The sequence below is a fragment of the Cydia fagiglandana genome, chromosome 6 (assembly GCF_963556715.1).
Source record: "Cydia fagiglandana chromosome 6, ilCydFagi1.1, whole genome shotgun sequence".
Classification (NCBI taxonomy): Eukaryota; Metazoa; Arthropoda; class Insecta; order Lepidoptera; family Tortricidae; genus Cydia; species Cydia fagiglandana.
This window is the reverse complement of record NC_085937.1, coordinates 6,211,594-6,235,514: the sequence shown is the minus strand read 5'-3', so window position 1 is coordinate 6,235,514 and position 23,921 is coordinate 6,211,594. Positions and strand designations below refer to the sequence as shown.

General features: G+C 38.8%; 1 protein-coding gene across 7 annotated transcripts in view; it reads left to right on the top strand.

Annotated features, from left to right (window-relative positions):
• The first annotated feature begins 1,408 nt into the window (after positions 1 to 1,408).
• Positions 1,409 to 23,921, top strand: part of LOC134665038 (myelin transcription factor 1-like protein) — a 315,775-nt gene continuing 293,262 nt past the window's right edge. For 4 of the 7 annotated variants that reach the window (XM_063521813.1, XM_063521814.1, XM_063521815.1 and 1 more), the window contains exons 1-2: positions 1,414 to 2,763; positions 9,682 to 9,790. In XM_063521813.1, the coding sequence (XP_063377883.1) occupies positions 9,683 to 9,790 (108 nt within the window). In that variant the 5' untranslated portion in view covers positions 1,414 to 2,763; position 9,682. Of the gene's footprint in view, positions 2,764 to 9,681; positions 9,791 to 23,921 lie in introns of all 7 variants that reach the window. The other 3 variants (XM_063521817.1, XM_063521819.1, XM_063521820.1) reach the window with 3 other exon arrangements.

Below are 23,921 nucleotides of genomic sequence, written 5' to 3'. Positions count from 1 at the left end.
GAGGTACGAATGTTGCTTTATTCTAGTATTTGTTAAGGCTATTTATTGCTACTCTGGGCTTACTTCGTAGGCGTACACGTGTAGGTACCATCGTGGACAACAGGTACCTATTCGTAAACCTAATTGTAACGGGATAAGAACTTTTAAGGTTAAATTAATGGAGCCGCTGTTATTTCGCACGGCTTAGAAGAGCCTTTCCTTTATTTTTTTGCCATTTTTATATATTGTGACCTTTTTGCCACTTTTGTGTTATTTGTTATTTCTAGTCAGTATCGCGAGCCCTTTTCATCCTTATAGAAGAAAAAAGTGTCCTAAATATTTCCATACATTTTTCAAACTTTCCTTTTTGTTAACCGCCATACTATAGTATATTGGGATATGGTAACACAATAGGGAAAAAACTCTGATACATTTTTTTATCCCACTAGGTTCGAGAGAGCTCTTGATTCTGAGTAGAAATAACACAAAAGTGGCAAAAAAGGTCACAATATATAAAAATGGCAAAATATAAAAGAAACGCTCAGAAAGACTAGTATTTTTGTAGGTGAACGTAACTAAATACAATTATTAGAAGGAATTATTTATTTTAATAAGTGTTTCAGCTCCAGCTGAACAAACATTTCCTGTACTACGAGTAATACTCACGAAATCAAAATTGCTTATCAAAATTAAGCAAACGTGTACAGTTTCAGCTAACTTTATTTATCTCGAAATACTTGTTAATACTCGACCCTCGGGACTCGGATGAAGTCTGGCTTCCCTGAATCCCAGAGAAGCTGGACTCGTCGCCCGACATGTTGGTCGACTGATCGCATCCACACAACGCAGACCCGAAGCACCAGTGCTCGATCCTCACAGTCAACTGTTTCTGGAGGTACGTAAAGGGGAGGGGCGGCTCAAGATGTATTGGTCTTCAGGCGTGTAGGTGGATATTTTCTCGTTTTGATGGGGGGTTAGGTCGGTGGGACGGGAAGTGAGAAGGATCTAAGGACAAAACTTGTTTACACTACTTACAGAATTAAATCACTTCGGTCGATGTTTGTTTGTAAGTGGTCCGGTGACTTTGCGCGTTATATTTAGAGATGTTTACGTATGAATGGGTGTGTATTACGTCTATTGATTGTAATGAAGCGTTCTTTTGTGTAGTACTGCGTAATTAATGGCGTTATGTATACCTGTATGGCTTTGATCTTATTTTTAAGGGAGATAAAGACAAGACACAAATTATTTAATAATTCAGAAATAATTATGTAAACAGCGATTTCTCATGAGATTATGACAGAAAATTTACTTTGCTATATTTTATCAAATACTCATTCGTAGTTGGACTGTGTACGTACTTATAGTGTGTATACATGAGAATTGCAGCACCATATTTGCATAAATACTGCAAAGCGAGTTGTCGGCCTTAGGTAGAAGTTACATGTAGTACAGTAAACTAGTTTAAAAATTAACAGCAAACGTACGCGGCCCGCGCGGCAACGCCGCGAGTGCCCACCAAACTTATTTAAAACTAGGGCAACGCACGCCCGCCCTAACTTATTAAAGTACTCTTAATTCGACTCGTTCCAGCCGATAACAATGCAGCAAAGTTATGCACGGCAGTTAGCGCGGGGAGGGGCGCCGCCAATCTTCCGCACGTTGCAGTACAAAACCGAACTTCTTTGTAAGAACACCTCGCAAAACTTTGTCCCAAGTAAACTCGCGGAAACGCCGAAGTCCGCCGCCGGCCGGGCCCGCCGCTGCCCGCCTCGCTCGCCGCTCCGCGATACCCCCCGGCCCCCGCCCCGCCGCGATCGACAACGATCCGCCTCCGACAAACAAACGGACAAGTTTTAATGTTTTGCTCACAAAGTGTATGATTAAACGCGGAGAGCGGCGGAGAGAGCCGGCCGTAAGTTATTGATTTTCCCCGACCGAACCCCTGTCGACTACGCGGCTCGCCGTCCGGTGAGCGAGCTCTTCTCGGCGACGTCACTTGCTAACTCATTCAAAATCCAAGGAAAACTACTTTTATACATGAACAGTTTAGCAAAATCACTTTTTATAGGCCGTAAAAAAGTTTTAGTCGAACATGCAGTGTGACGAATAAGTTTTTCGGAGGGTTGTTATGAGAAAAGTTGGGGGTTGCTGCGCAACTACACCGCGAGCCGCGCGAGTCGCGCACCCTACAACTTCACGTTGCTCTACGTTCCGAAGTTAACGCAAAGTTCCGCCATTTTGGAACATGCTCACAACCCACTTGTTTTATAAAGAAACTTTTTATTAATTCCTGTGGGCCGCGGAGTGTCAGTAAGATGTTTTGAGGTTATACTGTTGGACGGAAGACGTTATGCTGACTCGGAGCTGATGTTTGAAGGCCCCGGGGACCGCGAGCTGGTTGACAGAGAGTGTTTGTGCCGATTTGTGATATTGTTTTGAAGTGTTATCAAGACTGACGTTTCCCGGATGATGCTCTTGTAATTTGTGTTTACTTCTTGGCTTGTGAGGAGACGCTAAAGGTACTTTTCGGGAGCTCTGTCGTTTCGAACGGCTTGATAATGACAAGTGAACAGTGAAAAACTTTGTTTCGATAGTTTTTTCGAAGGATAGAAAGTTGTGATAGTGAAAAGTTTTCAGACAAAAGTGTTTACGAGTTGGTGGTAACATTAAAAGTGCAATCAGTGAGCGTTGTGCCTTCGTTCCGAGTCAAACTGTCTGGAAATCGGCTGGATAACGGACTGCAGTGAGACGACTCATGAGAAATAACTGAGATATCATTAGGTATGCATTTTCATATATTATTAATAATTTAAACGCCCTTAAAGCGACCTGCTGTGTTCAAAAACATACTCAAAATTGTTAATATTCCGCTAGAAGACGAAGCAATATGCAAATTAATAACTCCCAATCAAAAACACGAATGAGAGATGCGGGCGAAACACATTTAACAGGAAATTATTCTATGCGAAATTAATTTTCTCAAAAGAATAAACAAAGTGAGCTTATAGCTACTCAGAAACGGAATTTTAAATCTTACGCGAAGTAACCTTGCTCCGGGGTGACGACGCGATCGATACCATTTTATCACTTTATTATCTCATTCAGTAGGCCTGTCTTGTAAATGAAAGCAAGCTAGGTAGGATAATTATTATGTGAATAATAATAATTTAAGCGTATTTAGGTACCTTACTTGATTGATACTCGCACGTTACTGACAAACTAAACGTAAATAAGCCTGTAGCAGCCAAACACAGTAAATGTGCCTAAAAACATATTATTCCTTGCTAAAAATGAGTCAATTGGTTTGTTTTATAACTCAATTTATGAAGACAAAACCCTTTACCGTTAAATGGAACAAAATGGTATAATATTGGAGCATTTTATTGGGCCCGCCATTACAAAGTCATTTCAGTAACCGGTCCCAGACTCAGTCCATTGTAGAAGGAAAATCTTTCTACAGTCACGGCTCTCGATGGGATAACGCCAAAGCCTCAAATACGAAAGATCCCATCTTTAGACCCCTCCCCATTCAATTATCAACCCTGATCCATCTATTTAAAGCGCAATCTCGCACATCGCCCCGGAAACCTATGAAACTTTGTTAAATAACTTTTCAGATAACTTGAACTCCGTCTATTTGCACAAAGTTGGAAGCGGTGTTTCACCGCGAGCTAATTTAATCTCTACCCGCTTGTAATAAATGTTGTTTTCGCGTAATGCCAATTGGCAAGTTGGTGTGTACGGTTGAGTTGAAAGTTGTGGACTTCGCGAAGCAAAACGCGAACTTTTGTAGAACATTTCAGTGTAGTTAGTACAATGTTATAATGGAAATAAGCACTTCAAAATGGCGTCGTCTGCAGCTGTGTTATAGGTGTAATAATGTATTGATTGCCTTGTTCCTTGCGTTATGTAATCATAGCTCTGCCTTGTTATCTTATTATTTATTTTTCTGTACCATGAATATATACAGGCGGTCGGGCGATGACCTAATATACACCGGTAACTCCCTTCTGCCTGAAAACTTCCGTCCGCGTCCCTCGGCCCCGTTCCGGTCAGTAGAAATCATGTAGTAGCGTTTAATGCGACTGTTAAATATTTAAACAATATCTAGGAGATCGAGCATTGCTCGGAAAACATATAAAAACTCAAAAATGCGTGTTTCCCGGAGATAACACCCAGCTAGATCGATTTATCGCCCCCGAAAACCCCTATATAGCAAATTACTTCGAAATCGTTAGAGCCGTTTCCGAGATCCCCGAAATTTATAAATAAACAAGAATTGCTCGTTTAAAGGTTTTAGATAGGTATGTTATCCCACGAGTGTGATTTAATATTAATATTAGTATTAACCAGCTAAGTTATTTGTTCCCAATACTATGTCCTATACGATTACCTACAACATCAGCATTGATTATCTCATAATGTTAATTAACATTTGGCTATAACGACCAATTTAGATTAGGATCCCTTTGCTCAAGCCAAACTTGCTATATACATTATTTTACCCCTAAAAGCCAATAGTCGTATATCCCTAAACAATTTATGCAGTTACGACGACTAGGACCTAAAGTACAGTACATATTTACTTCCTAACCTAATAGTAGTATAGGTAGTATCAGAGACAAATATATTTCAAAGACTGGTAGTCCCACACAAAGTTAAGTTACTAATATTTGATAGATATGTAGAATATTGTTTTGCACATCTCAATAAAATAACGATTTCAATAAAAAACAATTAAGTATTATTCGTGTGGAATTAGCGATATCTTAGTTCACTCAGTTGGTTGACTAAATTGCGTTGCAATTTTAAGACGAGGTCAAAGCAATATATACATAAATAAGTTAGAATTGCTTTTATTTAGGCTCTTTATCAAAATGTTCACAATTCAGGAACAGCCATAAAGTTCTCGGCGATAAAAGTAACACCCAAAAAATAGGCTCCATAAACAGAAGCATAAGTTTTATTTTAATTGAGTTTAATTTATAACTTTAATTATTATAGTGTAGGTACTTTTAACTATTTTTTATTGAATGAATGAACTGATTAATCAAGGAACATAGAGACATGATTTGTAATATTTTTATGCGTAAGTGCTATGTTCAGCACTTTACATCGGGTATTAAGATTGACAGTCACTGTTATGCACTGGTCGTTTGTAGCACTATGCAAATACGTACATAGAACTAACGCTATCCGGAGTCTGCTCCGTAATATTTACCTAGTTACTTAGTTACCCGAGCACTACAGTAACCTCTATTCTAATTAAATCACTATCTTTGTGCTCCCAGCACGTACGTATATTTTATTCAAACACGACATTCTAAAATTTACTACGAGCAGAATAAACCCTAATAACTTTTCTCTCTTCCAACATCGTATATTTCTCAGACGGACATTTGAAAAACGACTGTAATCCGTTGAAATAAGTTTGAAATTTAATTGGGGCGGTGAGGACTTGTGATGTTTTGGAGTTTTTACTTCTTTTTATTTGTTGAGAACAATAAATTGCTCACAGCTCCACTGTCTGTCTTTTTACATGACTTAGCGATATTAGGCTAAGGTACACAGTATCGAGTCGATTTTTATTATCTTTTGCGAATGTTATCGACTAAGGTATTTCTTTTAGGGTTGGCGCATCGTCGAATTTACTTAAAAGAGCGTTTCTTTTATTTTTAGCCATTTTTATATATTGTGACCTTTTTTGCCACTTTTGTCTTTTTTCTAGTCAGAATCGCGAGCCCTTTTCATTCTTATAGGAGAGAAAAAGTGTCCTAAAATTCCCAAAAATTTTTCAAACTTTCCTTTTTGTTACCGCCATACAAAGTATATGAGGAAATGGTAACTCAATAGGAAAAAAACTCTGGTACATTTTTTTATCCCATTAGGGTCGAAAGAACTCGTGATCCTGAGTGGAAATAACACAAAAGTGGCAAAAAAAGGTCATAATATATAAAAATGGCAAAAAATAAAAGAAACGCTCGAAAATAAAACTTTTGCTTTATTTATTAGAGTTCTCTCCTTATAGAACCCAGTTTATGCTTTCAGAAATAGGTTTTACTTTCATTATATAATCTAAAATATACTCGTTCCATTGGTCGTAGGCAAACATTGATTTTGGATGAGATGGTAACATTTTTATGAAACATCTGCATCCTAGTATTATAGGACATTATATTATAGGACATTTTTACACAAATTGACTAAGCCCCACGGTAAGTATATTTTGTTAAATAAATTTTTGACCTACTTTAGGATTGACCCATGAGTGCTTAATTATTAATATTATTACTGGATATGACAGAATTGGGTTACTTATCAGTTTTGACAATTTTGACATCTAAATCTTTGTTTTTACGTAGTCTGAAAGGAACCCAGCTATAAGTATGCAAAAGTACGTCTCTTTCACCCAGCGTAAAAATGATGGCACAATATTATGATATTATTCGATAAAATATTTTCCCGGAAAATGAGGCAGATTATCTGAGAAATTCTCGTTGAAACTTCGCCTTTTATTCAAATCACTTTTGCTTTTATACGACTTCGAAGTTTTTCAATTGATTAATTCAAATGCAAAAGTGGATTTTTGGTTGAAATATGTGAGCATGAAAGTAGTAAACACAATTCGTTATTTGCCAGCGACTAGTCGAAGTTTTAAACTCGTCGTCGAAAAGAAGTAGCTCTTAAAACTTGGTAGATAGAGTCGATGTTCCAATGGGAGTTATCTGACAAAATAATGTACGTGTTTTGAACTCGGTCAAGCCCTGACAAAGGCACTTTATATTTAAATAAATGTGTGAGTAAACGTTGCTAAAACGGCCCTATGTAAACGTCACGGTGATAGAAGTGTCCTTAAAATACCCAACATTTCAGGAAAATTTCCAGGCTTCCAGAAAAATTCGACTTAGCTTCATTCTATTATATGGGCCTTTTGTTTACTCTTATGTTATTCGAGATGCTACGTTCTTATTAAAATGGAGATATATATAATTTTGTGAATAATTTTGAGGTTGGGTAAAAATGTTATCGTCTGTCCAGCTGTTTTTCTTTGAAGGTCGCATTGCTCTTTTGATTCTCGTTATATTTTTGTGAGCAAGTTCGATAAAAATATTAAATCTATTATTGATTCAGTTAAAAAAAAAGAAAATGTGTGCGGGTGGGGTGGGTGGCTAGATGTAAACTATACCTACATTTCACAGGGCCACTATTAGGTGTTTAACTGCGATTTCATAAGATGACATAGAAGAATCCCAATCCCACGCTCCAGTTAACTCGATTTTTAATTCAAATTCTTAAATAAATATCTGATTGCATGACAAAAATAGAAACCAATTAAGTGAGCGGGGCCGAGCATCGGTATCTCGTCATTTCACGGAGAAGATATTTCTTATACCCCGCTTCCCCTGAACATTTCTTTAATGTGAACTGAAGAAAATTAATAAATTCGTTAAAGTTTTGGTAAGATTATGTTTATCTTTTTCAAGATTTTCGAGTGAAATGCTCAACAAACTTAAAAAAAATACATAGGTAAGCTGTCTTTATCCTCACGCTAATAGGCTTCACATTAAGTTTTATAAAGTACATAGAACTTAGTTTAATTAGAGCCTTTTAGTAAGAAAAAAAAGTCAAAATACGTATTTTTAGGACGTCTTAACTATAAGTACCAACTTCATCAAGTTATTGGTAAAAGTTTGAGAATAACGTAATATAACTTTCAGCTACAAATTAGGTAGCGGCAAAGTTGTGCCGAGCACTTGATATTCATTCCTCTTCAGTGATTCTCAGTGTATAATATTCGTACAAGATTATATTAATAGTACTTAAGCTAAAATCGATATACTCGTAGTTTCCTTTATTACCATTCATAAGGTTGTAAGTACCAACGCTAACTTATATTAATTTTAATTACTTATACATATACCTACCCGAATATACGTTGTGTGGGTTATAGATTCATTTTCAGGTTATTATAACCCACACAATGTGGACTGATGACCTGGTAAAGGTCGCGGGAGTTCGCTAGATGCGGGTGGCGCAAGACTGGTCATTGTGGCACTTTTTGGGGGAGGCCTATGTCCAGTGATGGACGTCCTTTGGCTGATATGATGATGATGATGATGATTATAACATGCGCACTTGTAGGAGAGGCTAAATCAGATTTTGTGATTTGCGAGCTTGAGCAATCGTAAAGGTCGTATCATAACAAGATCAAACCCTTAACACATTGATCAATCAGAATCGGCCACCGTTTGAATTTCCGTCAAATTGTCACTTGATCTGTCTTAAAAAGTTTAACTAACTACTAGATGTTGATATATTCATATAGCCTGGCAAAAAAGAGTAGAAATTAAAAAGTGGCAACACTGTAGTGTCGTCCCGTTCTTTTATGTAAATTGATTTGAAAGGGACAACACTACATTGTTGCCACTTTTTAATTTCTACTCTTTTTTGCCAGACTGTACATTTTGAAATATAGAAGAGGTGAAGAGTTATTTTATCCTGTCAGTTGTTCGGAATTGTCACCTTTTACATTTAACTGACAGGCTGATATCGTCCGGCAAACTGGTAAGTAAGTAATCTGTGGATCGATTTGAACGAAAAATTTATGTATTAAAAAAAATGCACTTCCTATCTAATTATCATTATTCATTAAATACCTATTTTATATTCTTTCACACATTTTGGTATGTTTTAAGTACTCAAACGTTATTATCATCATACTAAAAATTGAGGCCCAGTTCTTCAAACTACGCAAGCATGCTACAGAGCTCCACCATAATGGTTAATGGTCGGATTTTCAGTATATCCGTCCTGTTTAGGTAGACCTTATACTAAAGTAAGTTACCAGGAGGCACAGAGAGCCAGGAGGCCAATCCGAATGCACATTTTGATGTGAAAATAATGTCATTTGGTTATCATTTGCCCTTGCCTCTCGCTCACGCTTACACATCTATGGACAAGTATGAGCGAAATACACGAATGATACCAAAATTACATCATTTTGATATCATAAAGTAAGTTTGAAGTGGCCTCCAGTAAAATTATGGAACTGTATTAAGTACATATTTTTTTCTCCTCGTGGAAATGAATTGTGTGGCGTAGAGACTGGTGACGAGACTTGTAACTTTTAAAATAAAATTCATTCGCATGGAATTTTATCATTTGGCGAACTCTAAGGGCAAGAAATATGCTTACCTTACACCTCTCATCCGGATTACTTACTTAGAAATTCTGGTACAGCGAGAAAGATGGCGCTGCCCTCTATACGACTATGGATGTATAAAGAAAAAAAAAGTATAAGTAACAAAGAAAGATGACTCTTTCGCAAGCATATCAGACGAATACTATGCGAAAGTGGCACACTCGTTCCTGGTTTTCATACCTATACTCTATATCTTTATGTATTTAAATAAAAGTAAAAAAAACAATTTGTACATTTTCGGGTGGTTATAGCATTTATTGGTTAACTAACCAATTACAAAACCGCCTGGATCTGTCACTGAACGGGCTGACTTTAACCTACATTATTTGATCGTGTAATGTTTTTATCTACCCTCAACTGGCTTAAAGAGCCATTTGAGGGTAGATTTTGTTTACTTTTATTATACCTAAAGATACAGACTATAGAGCACTTGCATAGAATCCTGATCGTATGTAAATGTGGGTATTGTTTGACGTAAACATATTGTTGGGTTGCAGAATGTCCCGCAAGTCCCGGCAAGGGTACAGCATCCGGCACCTTCTTCAGCTGCCGAATGCGCCCCGCAGCCCGCCGGCCGCGCCGCACCCCCCTGCGCCATCTATAAAGGTATAGTACAAATTAACTTTTATGGTTGTAACCATATACAGTCAGCAGTGGAAAGAGCTAAGCGGGCCATGTTTTCAAAAATATCTTTTTGTTTTGAACACAGCTTATTGTTAATGAGTTTGTCATTTTGTACACCTCACCCGATTAGCTGCTTCTGCTCCTGACAATCTCTCTGTTTAATACTAATGATTAGTCAGCTGTTTCGAAGCTGATCATAGACCCTACTTCTCGTAACGTCAAAATCCGATCGGTGAAAATTGGTGCCTGCCCAACGGAAGTTATCTACTAGTCCTATTCAGATTCATATGCCAATTCGAACGTACACTGGCATCAGAATGATTTAAGAATCATGTTATTTATTTATCGTACATTGCGGTCGTAATTTTCCGAATATATCAGGATCACAGTGTAGGTACGTTAGAATTGGCCTGTGAGTCTTTTCCGTCCGCAAAAGGGCGATATCTACAACTACATCTCAATATTTTAACACCATTAAATTGGCGCGACCTATACAAACTATACATAATACATCATTTCTTTCATACGTACTCTTAAGGGTTTATTGCGAGCGAGATGCGTTGCGAGTGACGTCAAAAGCGGAGGCAATATGCCATTTATTGAAATTCCAGTAAAAATCGTTTGCAATAAAGTATAAATAACTATTGACGTTTGAGACTGTTCAAAGAAGCCTACATGAATGGTTGAGCGATGTGGTGAGTTATTTTAAACCTCTTTTATAATGGAAGTCGTAGTGGGTCGATTTATACATCAATGATTTCTAACTGATAGTTAGGAATGCTTACCTACTTATGCGCAAACGGAAATTGTGAAAACTTCTAACATTTATTGTATTGGGAAGGAACATTTCCATTTCGTGTAAAAACTAAAGAATTTTATTTACATATCTAGTGTTAGACCAAGAAAAGTCTGCAGTAATTTTGATAGCCCACACAGTGCAAGTGTCATTTATACGTCATAATTTTATAGAAGTTGGACGTCTAAAATAACACTTGCACTGCGTGGGCTATCAAAATCGCTGCAGACTTTTCTTGGTCTAACTCTAGACAAATACGCGTCAAAGGCCACTAAATGTGTTAATGAAATCCTAAAGTATACTAAACTCCATTGTCCAAGCATTTGCGTGTCTTTCAAGTAGGTAATCAAAGTGACATCATTATAATTGGTTACGTTGATTCGTTCCAAAAACCGTTTTACGTCGCCGCTGACCATATTTCTTGTAACCAATTCACTTTGCTTTATTTGCGTAAGCAAGGCTCTAAATCTTTCATGTTATTCCAAAGAAAGCGATGCACGGAAGATAAAGTGGAGATAATTTCCAGTATGAATTATACTTACTTACTCCTCTGGCGCAGCGACCCAAAGTATGTCTTGGCCTCCAACACGACTGCTCGCCACTGATCCCGGTCCTGTGCCGATTCTCGCCAGTTTTCAACCAGGAGCTCGCGCAGATCAGCGTCCACCACATCCGCCCACCGATACCTAGGTCGACCGACCGGGCGGCGTCCTATCGGTTTTTGCTCAAACGCTCTTTTCATCGCCCGATCGCCTCATATTCGCTCAAGATGGCCGAGACACCGAAGCCTTTGCGCCTTTGTCACACCAATGATGTTTGGTTCAGCAACTGGTTGGTCATTCAACTTCGGCGTTTTTGCGGATTCTCCAACTAGATGTATGAATGAATAAGTAGGTATCAATCATCATCATCATCATATCAGCCAGAGGACGTCCACTGCTGGACATAGGCCTCCCCCAAAGAGTGCCACAATGACCGGTTTTGCGCCACCCGCATCCAGCGGATTCCCGCGACCTTCACCAGGTCATCAGTCCACCTTACCCACGCTGCGCCTTCCGGTACGTCAGGTACGAGTACGTGGTCGCCACTCGAGAACCTTTCCGCCCCAACGGCCATCAGTTCTACGGGCAATGTATGAATTATAATCCAGGAAAATATGTAGGTAGATAAGAGCTGTGCTAACTCAAATAAGAGACAAAATTTCCAATCGAATCATGTTTCAAGTAAATAGTCAACACATTTTACTGATGTTTATTTACCGGTTAAAGGTACAAAACACAGTCTCAAAGGCACTTTTATAGAGCACGTTTACCAAAGGCGTTCTGAAATTTCAGAACGTTACAAGTTTATTGGATAAATCTGCTTAAATGTATTTATACGTGGCGTTACATTTAAGGTATAAGCGATAGCGATTTTTAAACTTTCAATTTAATTTAAATAGGTACATACATTTTGTGATCTCCTTGATTAAGCAGAATAGATATGTCTGAAATTTTAATAAAACGTAGAAGACAACCTGGGAAATGCATTAGCCTCCTGCCTACATCCTTCCTTTGGAAAGGACATAAGAAATAAAAAATGCTGTGGAGTATTTCTCAATGGTAACCCTAACGCATTCCTTGTCTATGTATGCTAACGCTGAAAACAATGGTCAATAAATAAAAAATATACCCTCCTTTGTTAATGTCCTGTGCAAAGTACATATATAGTCTCAATTTCTTAAACTCAATTGCCTACATTTGTACTCTGCAAAGGACATACATACATTTCAACATGGTATCACAAAATATTTTGAATAGTTAAAGAAAATAACTGTCTAATACGTAAATATATCATTTAATTATCGATAAATTACACGTCTTACGAGATAATTGTTATTAAAAAACGAGATTAATCACGATTAGACTTACCTTTGCGCGGGCGCAGGCCGGCGCGTCCACTTGCCGTCGCCATTTTTGAAAAATGCTTGACATTGACATTTCTATTTTTTTCTATAAACTTTGACAGTTGTATAATGAGTTACAAGGAATGCATTAGGGTTACCATTGAGAAATACTCCACAGCATTTTTTTATTTCTTATGTCCCTTCCAAAGGAAGAATGTAGGCAGGAGGAGGATTTCAAAGAAATGTGTCTCGTTTTTTAAAATTTTACATTTTTAATATAACGTTGATTTGTTTATAAATTTTTCGTATGATTATTCTTTATAATACCTCAGTTTTTTACTTTTAATGGTCATCAAAGTGTTATGTCCTTTGCACAGGACAACTTAATTGGGCACTGATGTCCTTTGTAAAGGACGTAAGGAAAAACTAGTAGGAAAAACGGGAGATTTTTTTCTGCATTTTTCCTAGACATCTCTAACCCTAAGAAATGTTTTCTGTATATTTCAAAAAGATATTCCAAAAAAAGTACCTCTGGTAGGCAGGAGGTTAGTACCTACCTAGCTGTTTTGGTTAGATTGCAATCGGATTGTTTTTTGAGTTTTCTTTTCGTTTGTTTATATTTTGCGGGTGAGTGTAAAAAATGGACATACTAATAAATACTAATAATTTTAACAGACCGCGATCAAGAATAACTTTTACTAGGTACACTTTCATTAAATACTTAAGTCAAAATGACTGATTAAGACAAAGGAATAATAGCCAATTTATTAAGGCTTGTAGCGCGTTCGTTTTTCAATAATCGTAGAAAAAATTCAGTATTTAGGTACATAAATATATGTAAAGTAGTGGTGGCGTGGAAATTATCTTACCGACTGTATCTTTAAGGGCTTTAATGTGGTTAGTTACTTTAATTAAAATACCTTTAAGAAATGTTTTCTTTGCTCGTGCAGTGGAAATCTTCAGCTTATCGCTTGGACCACACATGTTGATGATTACATATTCCGTGAACACCTTCAATAGGCTTTATTGACGCGTTTCAACTCATAGAAACACACGTGAACCTCATAATGTTATTTAAATTATCTTTTTAAATGAAATATTGTAATGTTTCGTAATAACACTTATTATGAAACATGTAACATATTATTATGGATACATGGCATGCAATGAAGTAGCTACCTACTATAAAAAAACCGGGCAAGTGCGAGTCGGACTCGCGCACGAAGGGTTCCGTACCATAATGCAAAAAAAAACAAAAAAAGCAAAAAGAAAACGGTCACCCATCCAAGTACTGACCCCTCCCGACGTTGCTTAACTTTGGTCAAAAATCACGTTTGTTGTATGGGAGCCCCATTTAAATCTTTATTTTATTCTGTTTTTAGTATTTGTTGTTATAGCGGCAACAGAAATACATCATCTGTGAAAATTTCAACTGTCTAGCTATCACGGTTCGTGAGATACAGCCTGGTGACGGACGGACGGACGGACGGACAGCGAAGTCTTAGTAATAGGGTCCCGTTTTACCCTTTGGGTACGGAACCCTAAAAACAACGAGAACTACTACACTCTCAAGGGAATCAAGATTTATAAGGTACTTCCCGTTGACCTAGAACTATGTAATTTGGCAAGTAATACAGGGTGGCCAAATAAGAGGTATACACTTTATTTTTGAAATTTTATTCTATAAAACATAAAAAATATTAAGTATTCCTTGTTAAATATAATATGTAGGGTCAGCAATTACACATGGAAAATAATGTCAGACAAATGTTCACCTCTAGCAGCATGGCAGATGCGAACCCTTTTCATCGCGTTTTTCATCACTTTTTCACACATTTCTGGCGTTATTTCAGCGACAGTGTTTCGAATATTTTGTTTTAATTGCTGAAGGTTCGTTGGCCTATTATCATAGACACGTCCCTTTAGATAGCCCCACAGAAAAAAGTCAGGAGCTGTTAAATCAGGCGCCAGTCAATGTCACCGTTTCACGAAATTAATCGACCGGGAAACGTTATTTTTAATGTTTCTATTGTGGCTCGTGGCGCGTGACACGTGTCCCCGTCTTGTAAACGCTCCATAACAAATTTGCCGTATCTACACAAAGTAATTTTCATGCAACAACTGTCATATTTGCCGCCAAATCAAAATGGCGGCAAAAAAAAGTTGTATACCTCCAAGTTGGCCACCCTGTATCATCTTTCACTCCAAGCACAGGGAAAAATCTGAAAACTATAAATTTATTTAAAAAAGTTAAATTTACACAGAATCATCGGTGGGCCAGTCCGACTCACACTTGGCCGGTTTTTAAAATACAAGGTATCAATGTGAGTTTTTATCATCAGTTAAAAAAAGGCTTATTTAAAAATACCCAGATTTCACCTATTTAGGATTGGCGCACATTTTTACTTGTACTTGTATACCAATTACGGTGAATAAAAAGATAAAGTAACTAATTCCGCCCCAAAACCCTTCCCGAAATAATCTCTTTACCTTTGATGTAACGTTATTCCACGAATAGGGAAAACGTTTGGTATGCAACAAAGAATGACTACTAAAGTTCTTAACCCTTCGTCCCGGATTCGATTGTCCTTGAGTGCCTCGTTTTCCTCGACACCAGCGCCTCTACCGGGAAAACGGAAATAAAAAGTTTACTAAACGATGCTTTTTTATCTAAAAGTATGCTAAAGTAATTTATTAAAATGCATTAAAAATACTGGCTGCTTAGAAAAGTTAACAAATGAGCGTCGAAGTGCAAAGAAAATAAAAGAAAAGTAAATAATGTTGCTGACGTTCAGAATTCAGCTTTGCGTCTTTGTAATAAAACAGTGTTTCGTTTATACGAACTAAACGCAAATACTTAGAAACACACCATTCAGAATCACGCCGACTTTCCTTTTACAACTCTCCGAAGTGGACTACCCTTGTTCGCCAGTTTTCGTAGTCGTTCTCTTTGTTTAGAATAGATGGCGCTGATTTCCATATTGGTATATTTTGGTACAATGTGTAGGGCAGATACATTTTTACGTGAGTATTATGAATAGGTAAATTCACGGAAGAAAGAATGAGCCCGAGAGTTTTGTGAATAAATTATTCCTCATTTTATTAATATGTATAATTGTTGTGATCATATCAGTAATATTTATTTAGGTAGTGTATTTGGGTAATTCCGAATGTCGAAAACTGTCGGATAATTGCGAATAGAGACGTTTATTATGATGGAATTTTTGGGTGCTTTTCATCTGAATTTCGGAATTATCCTATATTCGGAATTACCCGAATACACCTTAGCTTAAATAGGCATATTTACTATAATTAAATACCTAATCTTAAAACTGCAGAAATATATTGTGGGATTTGTAGGTCTGACTCCAACCATGATTAATCTGAAATTTTACATATAAACGCATATACTTACCCAAGGCTCTTTAAACAGGCATGTAGAATGTATATTTTAATTTAAAAATTAAAGTATTGTCCTCTTCATGTAAATTTAACAACGTAAAAAATATGTTACCGTAAAAATGGCGCCCATTGCCCAACCCAGCAGTAAGCACTGATTGAAACAACAAAAGCCTAACAATCCTATCGTATTCCAAAATAGCTAAAGCAAATCAATCAGCTACCCCCGAATTCTTGTAAAAGTATTCCGACCGTTGTAGTATTTACGGAGCAAATCAACTATTTATTTATTGGCCATCGCTTTGATCGCTCGGACGTCGTACAAATACGATTGTCCTGTTTAGAAAGGGGTGGAGTGGACAGTTGTGTGGATCGGATCTTTGACATTTTTTTTTTACGTGTCGTTTCTACCGTATTAAGAAGGTAGTAGTAGGTCTGAACTACATACCTAATTCGTGAATTTCCTTAATTTACTTAAATACAATTGCATTGACAAATATTATTTTTGTATTACTATTCAATAGTTTTTTTTATTGTCGCAAACTAATATACTCGACTGACTTGTGTGTAGTTATTTAATACTTGTGTAATTTGTTAACTTTGATCAATGTTTTGTTTTTTTGTAACTATAAAGCTACTAGGTATGTTAGTTATGTCTATGTACTGTTATTTTAAGATTAAGGATAAGTCCACTTACAGCTTTAGAAAATTACATTTTGTCAAAATAAAGTTGTGCTTATGATATGTATAGTTAAATAAAAGTTTCTCGCATGTCCACATAATCTCATGTCAACAAAAAGGGTTTCCCCCCTATTGCACCGGATAACTTGTGTAAGAATGCCCTTACGAAGCGTGACCGGTGGGCATGGGGCAGTTTGCTCTCGTGTGTACACGGCTCACTTATGGGCACACATAAACAAATAAAAACAGCAGTTAATACTACGTATATACGTGTGCTTACGTAATAATACGGTTAAAAATCACTCGTCACTGCATATCAATTGAGTTTCAAATATTATGTTTGCTCGCACTACTTTTGAATTAAATATGCATTTTTGCATTAAATAAGCTGCATATTGGGTATTTCTGTATTAAGTCGACATTTGGATATCAACGTTACTGCTGAAGCGTTGCTGCGAGCGATTTTACTGACAATCTCGTTTATTTAATAATAATAAGTGAGGAATTTAACGTTCTAAAGGCAACAGTAATGCAACGACATCAATGCAATTTATTAAGGAAAGACAGTAACATCGCTTGCATCAATGCTGCAGCAGCAACGTTGCAACAGTCTTCTACGGTCGCAATCCGAATTTCACCTTTCCTTCCTAGCTAAACACACTCGGGCGATACCTTCTTGCGGTTAGTAAGAAATAACAGATCTTCAATCTTCAAAACAAACAGTACGATAAAACAATTCAATAATTTCCCTTCCCGGGCTCACTTCTTCACCTCGACCAATAAATAACAATTAGTCGTTATGTTTCAATCGCGGGCCGTGCATTACCCGACCGTGAAATATCGTCCGGCCGGTCGCCGGAAAGAAATATCGCCGTCGACGCCGTTCCGGCCAGTGTTGGGACAATCTACATTGTAAATATTGGGGTATTTTTCCAAAAATAAACTTCACAAGATACTGATAATTAATTATATTCACCTTTTTAATTACATTCAGCACTTAACTCTACACGTGTACACTGTTCGCCTGCTGTCAAGGCAATGACCCGGTCTGACTGGTTCTGCCCCTTTTATTACCACTCGGCAACCGTTGAAACTACTTGTAGAGGGCGCTGTATGGATATAGTCAAATAGCAACTGTACTAATGACTTCTTGGTTTGCCGAGGGATAATCAAGTGACATGTACGTAGGTAATAAATTAAACATATTATTAAACACTTATAAATTATGAATAAATAAGCTAACAGTTCGGCCATCCTGTTTCTAGCAAGTCCCATTGCTACATAAAAGTGAAGCTTTAATAATCAGAAATGCCATAATCAAAATTCATTCATATCACAATATATAATTAAATCATAAAACAATTAACAGTTACACATGTTACTACTGAAGTTAATGAAATAATCGTACATGTATGATGTATATATGAATATGATATAAGTATTCATATATCACTGATTAAAAAGGTTATATTCTATTTGAATCATGTAATATATATTCTAATCAACATAATTAAATTACAATGAATATGATTAGGTGTAAAGATGACATTTTATTTCATTAAACTTTATAATAGTAATTTAATTAGATGGGTCATTGTTCCTGATCACTACTAGAACATTCATTATCAATATCACTATCGAGATCTCGAACAAAATTCAACCAGGGTTGAATTTTATCAAGTGCTACCACATTTTCATACCCACGACCTTTCTTCTTTGTCAGAGGAGTATCTCCTATGAGGTATCTATCATTAGGGAGAATTTTTAGGATACGATATGGTCCTTGGTACTTACTTACAAGTTTTTGTGACTTTCCATCATGTGGTACTTGTCTCTCTACTCGCACCAAATCACCTTCCTTGTAAGTGGTACCGGGTTTCCGACTTTTATTAAACCTTAGTGCATCTTTATTTTGCTGCTTATCTATTTTCTGTTTAGCCTGTTCTCTAACATCATTTAAGTCTTCAGTACTTACGACATTTAGCGTGTCGCTTATGACAGAGTTCAGTATCCCTTGCGAATTACTTGTAACATTAAATCCAAACAGAAGTTCAGATGGAGTTTTCTGAGTAGTTTTATGCATTGTGGTGTTGAGACCCACCTGAATTTCAGCGACGTATTCGTCCCAATTCTTCTCATCTTTGCCATGTGTGGAGGTAGATAAAGCATTAAGGATTGTTCTATTAAATCTCTCTACCTGGCCGTTAGCCCGGGGAGTAGCCACGGCGTTCTCAATATGTTTGATGCCATGAGATGAGACGAATTCTTTGAACGTCTTGCTTGTGAAGCTAGTTCCTTTATCTGTAATGAGACGGGTTGGTACTCCAAAATAACTTATATGCTCTTTAATTACTTTGATAGAGGTAAGCGACTTTGTGTTCTTGACAGGTGTTATGTTTGCATACTTTGTGAAGCCATCTATAATTACAAGAAGATAACAGTTTCCTTTCTTGCTCTTTACAAAAGGACCTAGGTGGTCGGCGTGAATAGTATGGAAAGGAATACTGACCTTTTCTATAGGGTGTAGCTCGCCCTCCCGTTTACCTCCCGGCTTTTTGTGGTGTGCACACTCTAGACATGATGCAACATACTTTTTAACAAACCGTCTCATTTTCGCGAACCAATAGTGTTTCTGTATCCGCTGAAGTGTTTTATCAAAGCCACAATGTCCAACATCATCGTGGTTCTTTTGAAGTATTTGCCAACGAACACTCTTGGGCACTACCCATTTTAATTCGCCAGCCACGATGCGGTAGACACGGTCATTTTTAAGTTTATAGTTATTAAGGTAGTCAATTACCTGTTCTGAATTTGGATCACTGAGCGTTTCCTTTATTTTTTTAATTTCTGCATCCGCGCTCTGGACGGTTGAGATCCAGTCTTGGTCATTCACTTCCGTAGTGAGCAGTACATCGAGAACGTGAGATTCTTGTACACCGTCGTCGACTGGGTGGCGACTAAGTGCATCTGCGTGTAGCATGCGTGCACCGGGTCGATATTCGATGGAACAATCATATTCTTGTATCTGTACCCACCATCTAGCCACCCGTGGAATAACGTCGCGTTTCGCGAGTGTGTACCTGAGGGCGTTGCAATCTGTAAAGATTTTAAATGATATACCTACCAAATACACCCTGAACCGGTTCAGTGACGCTATCACAGCGAGAGTTTCTTGTTCGTACGAGTGAAGTTTGCGTTCCTCGGGAGTAGTCTTGCGACTAAAGTAAGAAATTGGCTGGAAAATTCCGTTCGAATTAGCTTGGAGTAATATCCCTGCGATGCCATCTTTGCTGGCATCCGTGTGTAGCTGGGTATCGGCCTTTGGGTCATATAGAGCTAGAAGCGGTCTCTGGGTCAGTAGAGTTTTGATATCATCAAAGGCTTTCTTTTGTGGTTCTTCCCATACCCATGTAGATCCCTTTCGTAGTAAGTCTGTCAATGGGGATGTTATGAGAGCATAGCCTTTAATGAAACGCCGGAAAAATCCTGAAAGTCCAAGAAACTGTCTTACCTCGTGTTGATTTCTTGGTGTAGGGAAGTTTGAAACGGCATCAGTTTTTCTAGACCCAGGGCGAATGCCTTCAGCGCTGACCTCGAACCCAAGAAAGTCAATCTGATTTTGGAAGAAATTGCACTTACTTAATTTAAGCGTTAGGCCTCCTGCCTTGAGTAAGTTAAGCACTTCTTCCAGTCTTTGTAAACCCTCTTCAACATCTTTTGACGGGATTAAAATATCGTCCATATAGACAATGGCATACTTAACTTTGGCTTCCGACAAAATTTTGTTTATTGTCCTCTGGAATACTGATGGCGCGTTGACCAGTCCGAATGGCATCCGGTTATATTCATATTGTCCGTCAGGTGTGACAAAGGCTGTCTTGTGTCGTGACTCCTCCGAAATAGGGATCTGATAGTATCCTGATGCTAAATCCAGGGAAGTGAATAACTTGTTTCCGGAGAGCTGGTCCAGTTGATCTTCGACTCTGGGGAGTGGGTAATGATCCTTCTTGGTTTTGCGATTCAGGGCCCTATAGTCCACGCACAAGCGCTTCTCGCCGGTCTTTTTTTGAACTAAAACTATAGGGCTCGCATATGGTGACGAAGACTCCCTTACGATCTCACTATCGAGCATTTCTTGAACCATATTTCTTACCAATGTTCTTTCGGTGTGTGACATACGGTATGGGCGGTAAACCACCGGAGTTAGCTCTTCAAGTTCAATAACCATTTCCGATACCTTCGTGAAGCCAAGGTCATCAAGACCTTTCGAAAAACAATTGCCGTATTTGGACAAAAGTTGTTGGAGCTTCAAACGTTCTTCCTTGTTCACACTTGGACCGCAGTTAACGGACTCATCGACTTCGTTTTCATTGAATGTCACCCCACAACAGTCATATGCGTTGTCGCCGCCGTCGTCGGCTGGCTTGAACTCGGCACGCGTCAAAAGAAAACCACTATTCAGAGTAATTATGTCAGACGATGCATTCAGAAGGAGCAGTGTGCTAGTACCGGAGTTGATGTCGTATTGTCCCGGGAGCAAATAATATTGTTTTCCTTCTGCCCCTCTCAGTGAACCGTTAATGATAATGGTTCCAGTAACGAGAGACGTCGATTCTACTGTGACTGGTGTCAACATACTGCATGGCAGGGAGACTTGATTACTCACCTTCAGGTGTAACTTGCCATTTGCGGTCTTGATGAAGATAAGTTCCTTTGAAGTTTTAATTATCGTGATATCCGGTTTTTCTGTGAAGGTGTGGCCCAATAAGACTTGTCGTTTAATCACATGGTTTTCGACGACATATAGATCAATAACTTCCTTTATGCCTTGAACTTCGACGCTGCATGTTACTATACCCACAGGTGATACCAGATTAGCTCCTACGGTGTTCAGCACTGGGAGTTCCGCAGATGTGTCAATGTCCAGATTCAACTGTTTGGCTGCATTCATTGTTATTAGCGAGCATTCGCTGCCAAGATCTATAAAACATTTAATCATAGAATTGTTGACTTTGATATCCATTTTATATTTATTATTTGTGTCACCAACCTGTACTGCGGCAACTTGCTTCTCCTTGCGCTCTTTCCCTCGTGCTTCCTCCACTTTCACATCGTTAGACTCGCGTAGTCGCTTAAAACAGTGCTCCGCCAAGTGATTCCTTTTGTCACAATATGTGCATGTGGCAGCAGGTTTCTTACATTTACTGGCACGGTGTCCAGCTTCACTGCAATTGAAACATACCTCGCCGCTGTTAGGGTTGTCTTTCGATGTGTCCTTCGACACCTGAGGTCGGGCCGACTTATTCCTGTAGTCATTTTGGCGGAACTTTCGTGAAGGATCTTGAGCGTCTTTGTCTCTTACCTGTCCTACCTTCACTGTTCTAAAATACTTCAAAACTTGTTCAGGTTCAGAGAACTGGGCTGCTTGGGCGCCGACCTTTACCGCGCGGTCATCTACGCCGTAGAGAATACAATCAACAGCTTGTCTTCCATATATTTTGCACCTATTAAGGAGATTTACCTTCGCATAATAGTACTGTTCCAGTGATTCTCCATAACGGGCCCTTTTTGAGAGCATTTCTGTAAGAATCTCGGCGTAATCTTCGCGACAGGGAAATGATTCAATGAGTTTCTTCTTCCACTCTGACCATGTAAATAAGACGCTAGATAAACCTTGGTACCAGGTCTTTGCAACGCCTGTGAGTTTGGGGAGAGCATAGTGGATCAATTCCCTATCATCCCATTGGTATATACTGGCACATTCTTCGACCTTTGTAAGCCAATTTAATACAGTCTGTTCCTTGGACATCGGGTCAAATTCGGGTACAACATTGGTATTAAAGGAAAGTTTCGGTTTATCAGACCGTTTAAATTCCTTCAACACATCTAGAAACTTATCTAGGACAGCAGAGTCGCGATTTTTCCTGTTTGATTTTGATAACCTTGGCCGTTTTATATAACTATCATAGTGCTCACCAGATTCTTCTGACGAGCTGTGTCGACGTTTACGGCTGACTCTTTCTGACGGGCCGCGTGGATGTCTGCGGCTGCCTCTTTCTGGCGAACTGTGACGACGTCTTCGGCTGCCTCTTTCTGATGGATCGCGACGATGTCTGCGGCTGCTTTCTTCTGACGGACTGTGATGATGTCTGCGGCTGCCTCTACCTCTTCTGTAGCCATAGTCGTTATCCTCGTAACCTGACCTGTGTGCTCCTATGTCGTTATGATATAGTGGCTGGCTTCGTGATCTAGGTGATGGCGGGATGTCGTAATACATTACCCGGCCCTGCGACCTGGACACTCTTGGGCTGTTGTAATATGATCCGTGGCCCTGCAACCTGGGCGCTCGTGGGCTGTCGTAATATGAGCCCTGGCCCTGTGACCTGGGCGCTCCTGGGCTGTCATAATATGAACCCTGGCCCTGTGACCTGGGCGCTCCTGGGCTGCCATAATACGAACCCTGACCCTGTGACCTGGGCGCTCGTGGGTTGTCGTAATATGAACCCTGGCCCTGTGACCTGGGCGCTCGTGGGCTGTCGTAATATGAACCCTGGCCCTGTGACCTGGGCGCTCCTGGGCTGTCGTAATATGAACCCTGGCCCTGTGACCTGGGCGCTTCTGGGCTGTTGTTGTGATACAATCTCTCGCTGCTGTGATATGGATCCTGGCCCTGTGATCTGGGCGTCCCTGGGTCATCGTCCGCCTCCATACCTGAAACTTAGAGCGATCGTCTACATATCGGCTCTACATATCGGCTCTACATATCGGCTCTACATATCGGCTCTACATATCGGCTCTACATATCGGCTCTACATATCGGCTCTACATATCGGCTCTACATATGGGCTCTACTTATGCCGATATCTACTACTATCTACAAGTGCCTAGTTTATATTCAGTATTAAAGTTATCATCTACAACAGAATGTCCACACATGTCTATATCCAGGGAGTACCCGGGCAAGATAAACATGCGTGTTTAACCGTATTGACCTCCGGACTTCCTCCGTTACGGAAAATACAGTTATTTCGTTAAAATTGCTATCCAAGAACCAAATATCCACACATGTCTATATCCAGGGAGTACCCGGGCAAGATAAACATGCGTGTTTAACCATATTAACCTCCGGACTTCCTCCGTTACGGAAAATACAGTCATGTATTTCGTTAAAATTGCTATCCAAGAACCAAATATCCACACATGTCTATATCCAGGGAGTACCCGGGCAAGATAAACATGCGTGTTTAACCATATTAACCTCCGGACTTCCTCCGTTACGGAAAATACAGTTATGTATTTCGTTAAAATTGCTATCCAAAAACCAAATATCCACACATGTCTATATCCAGGGA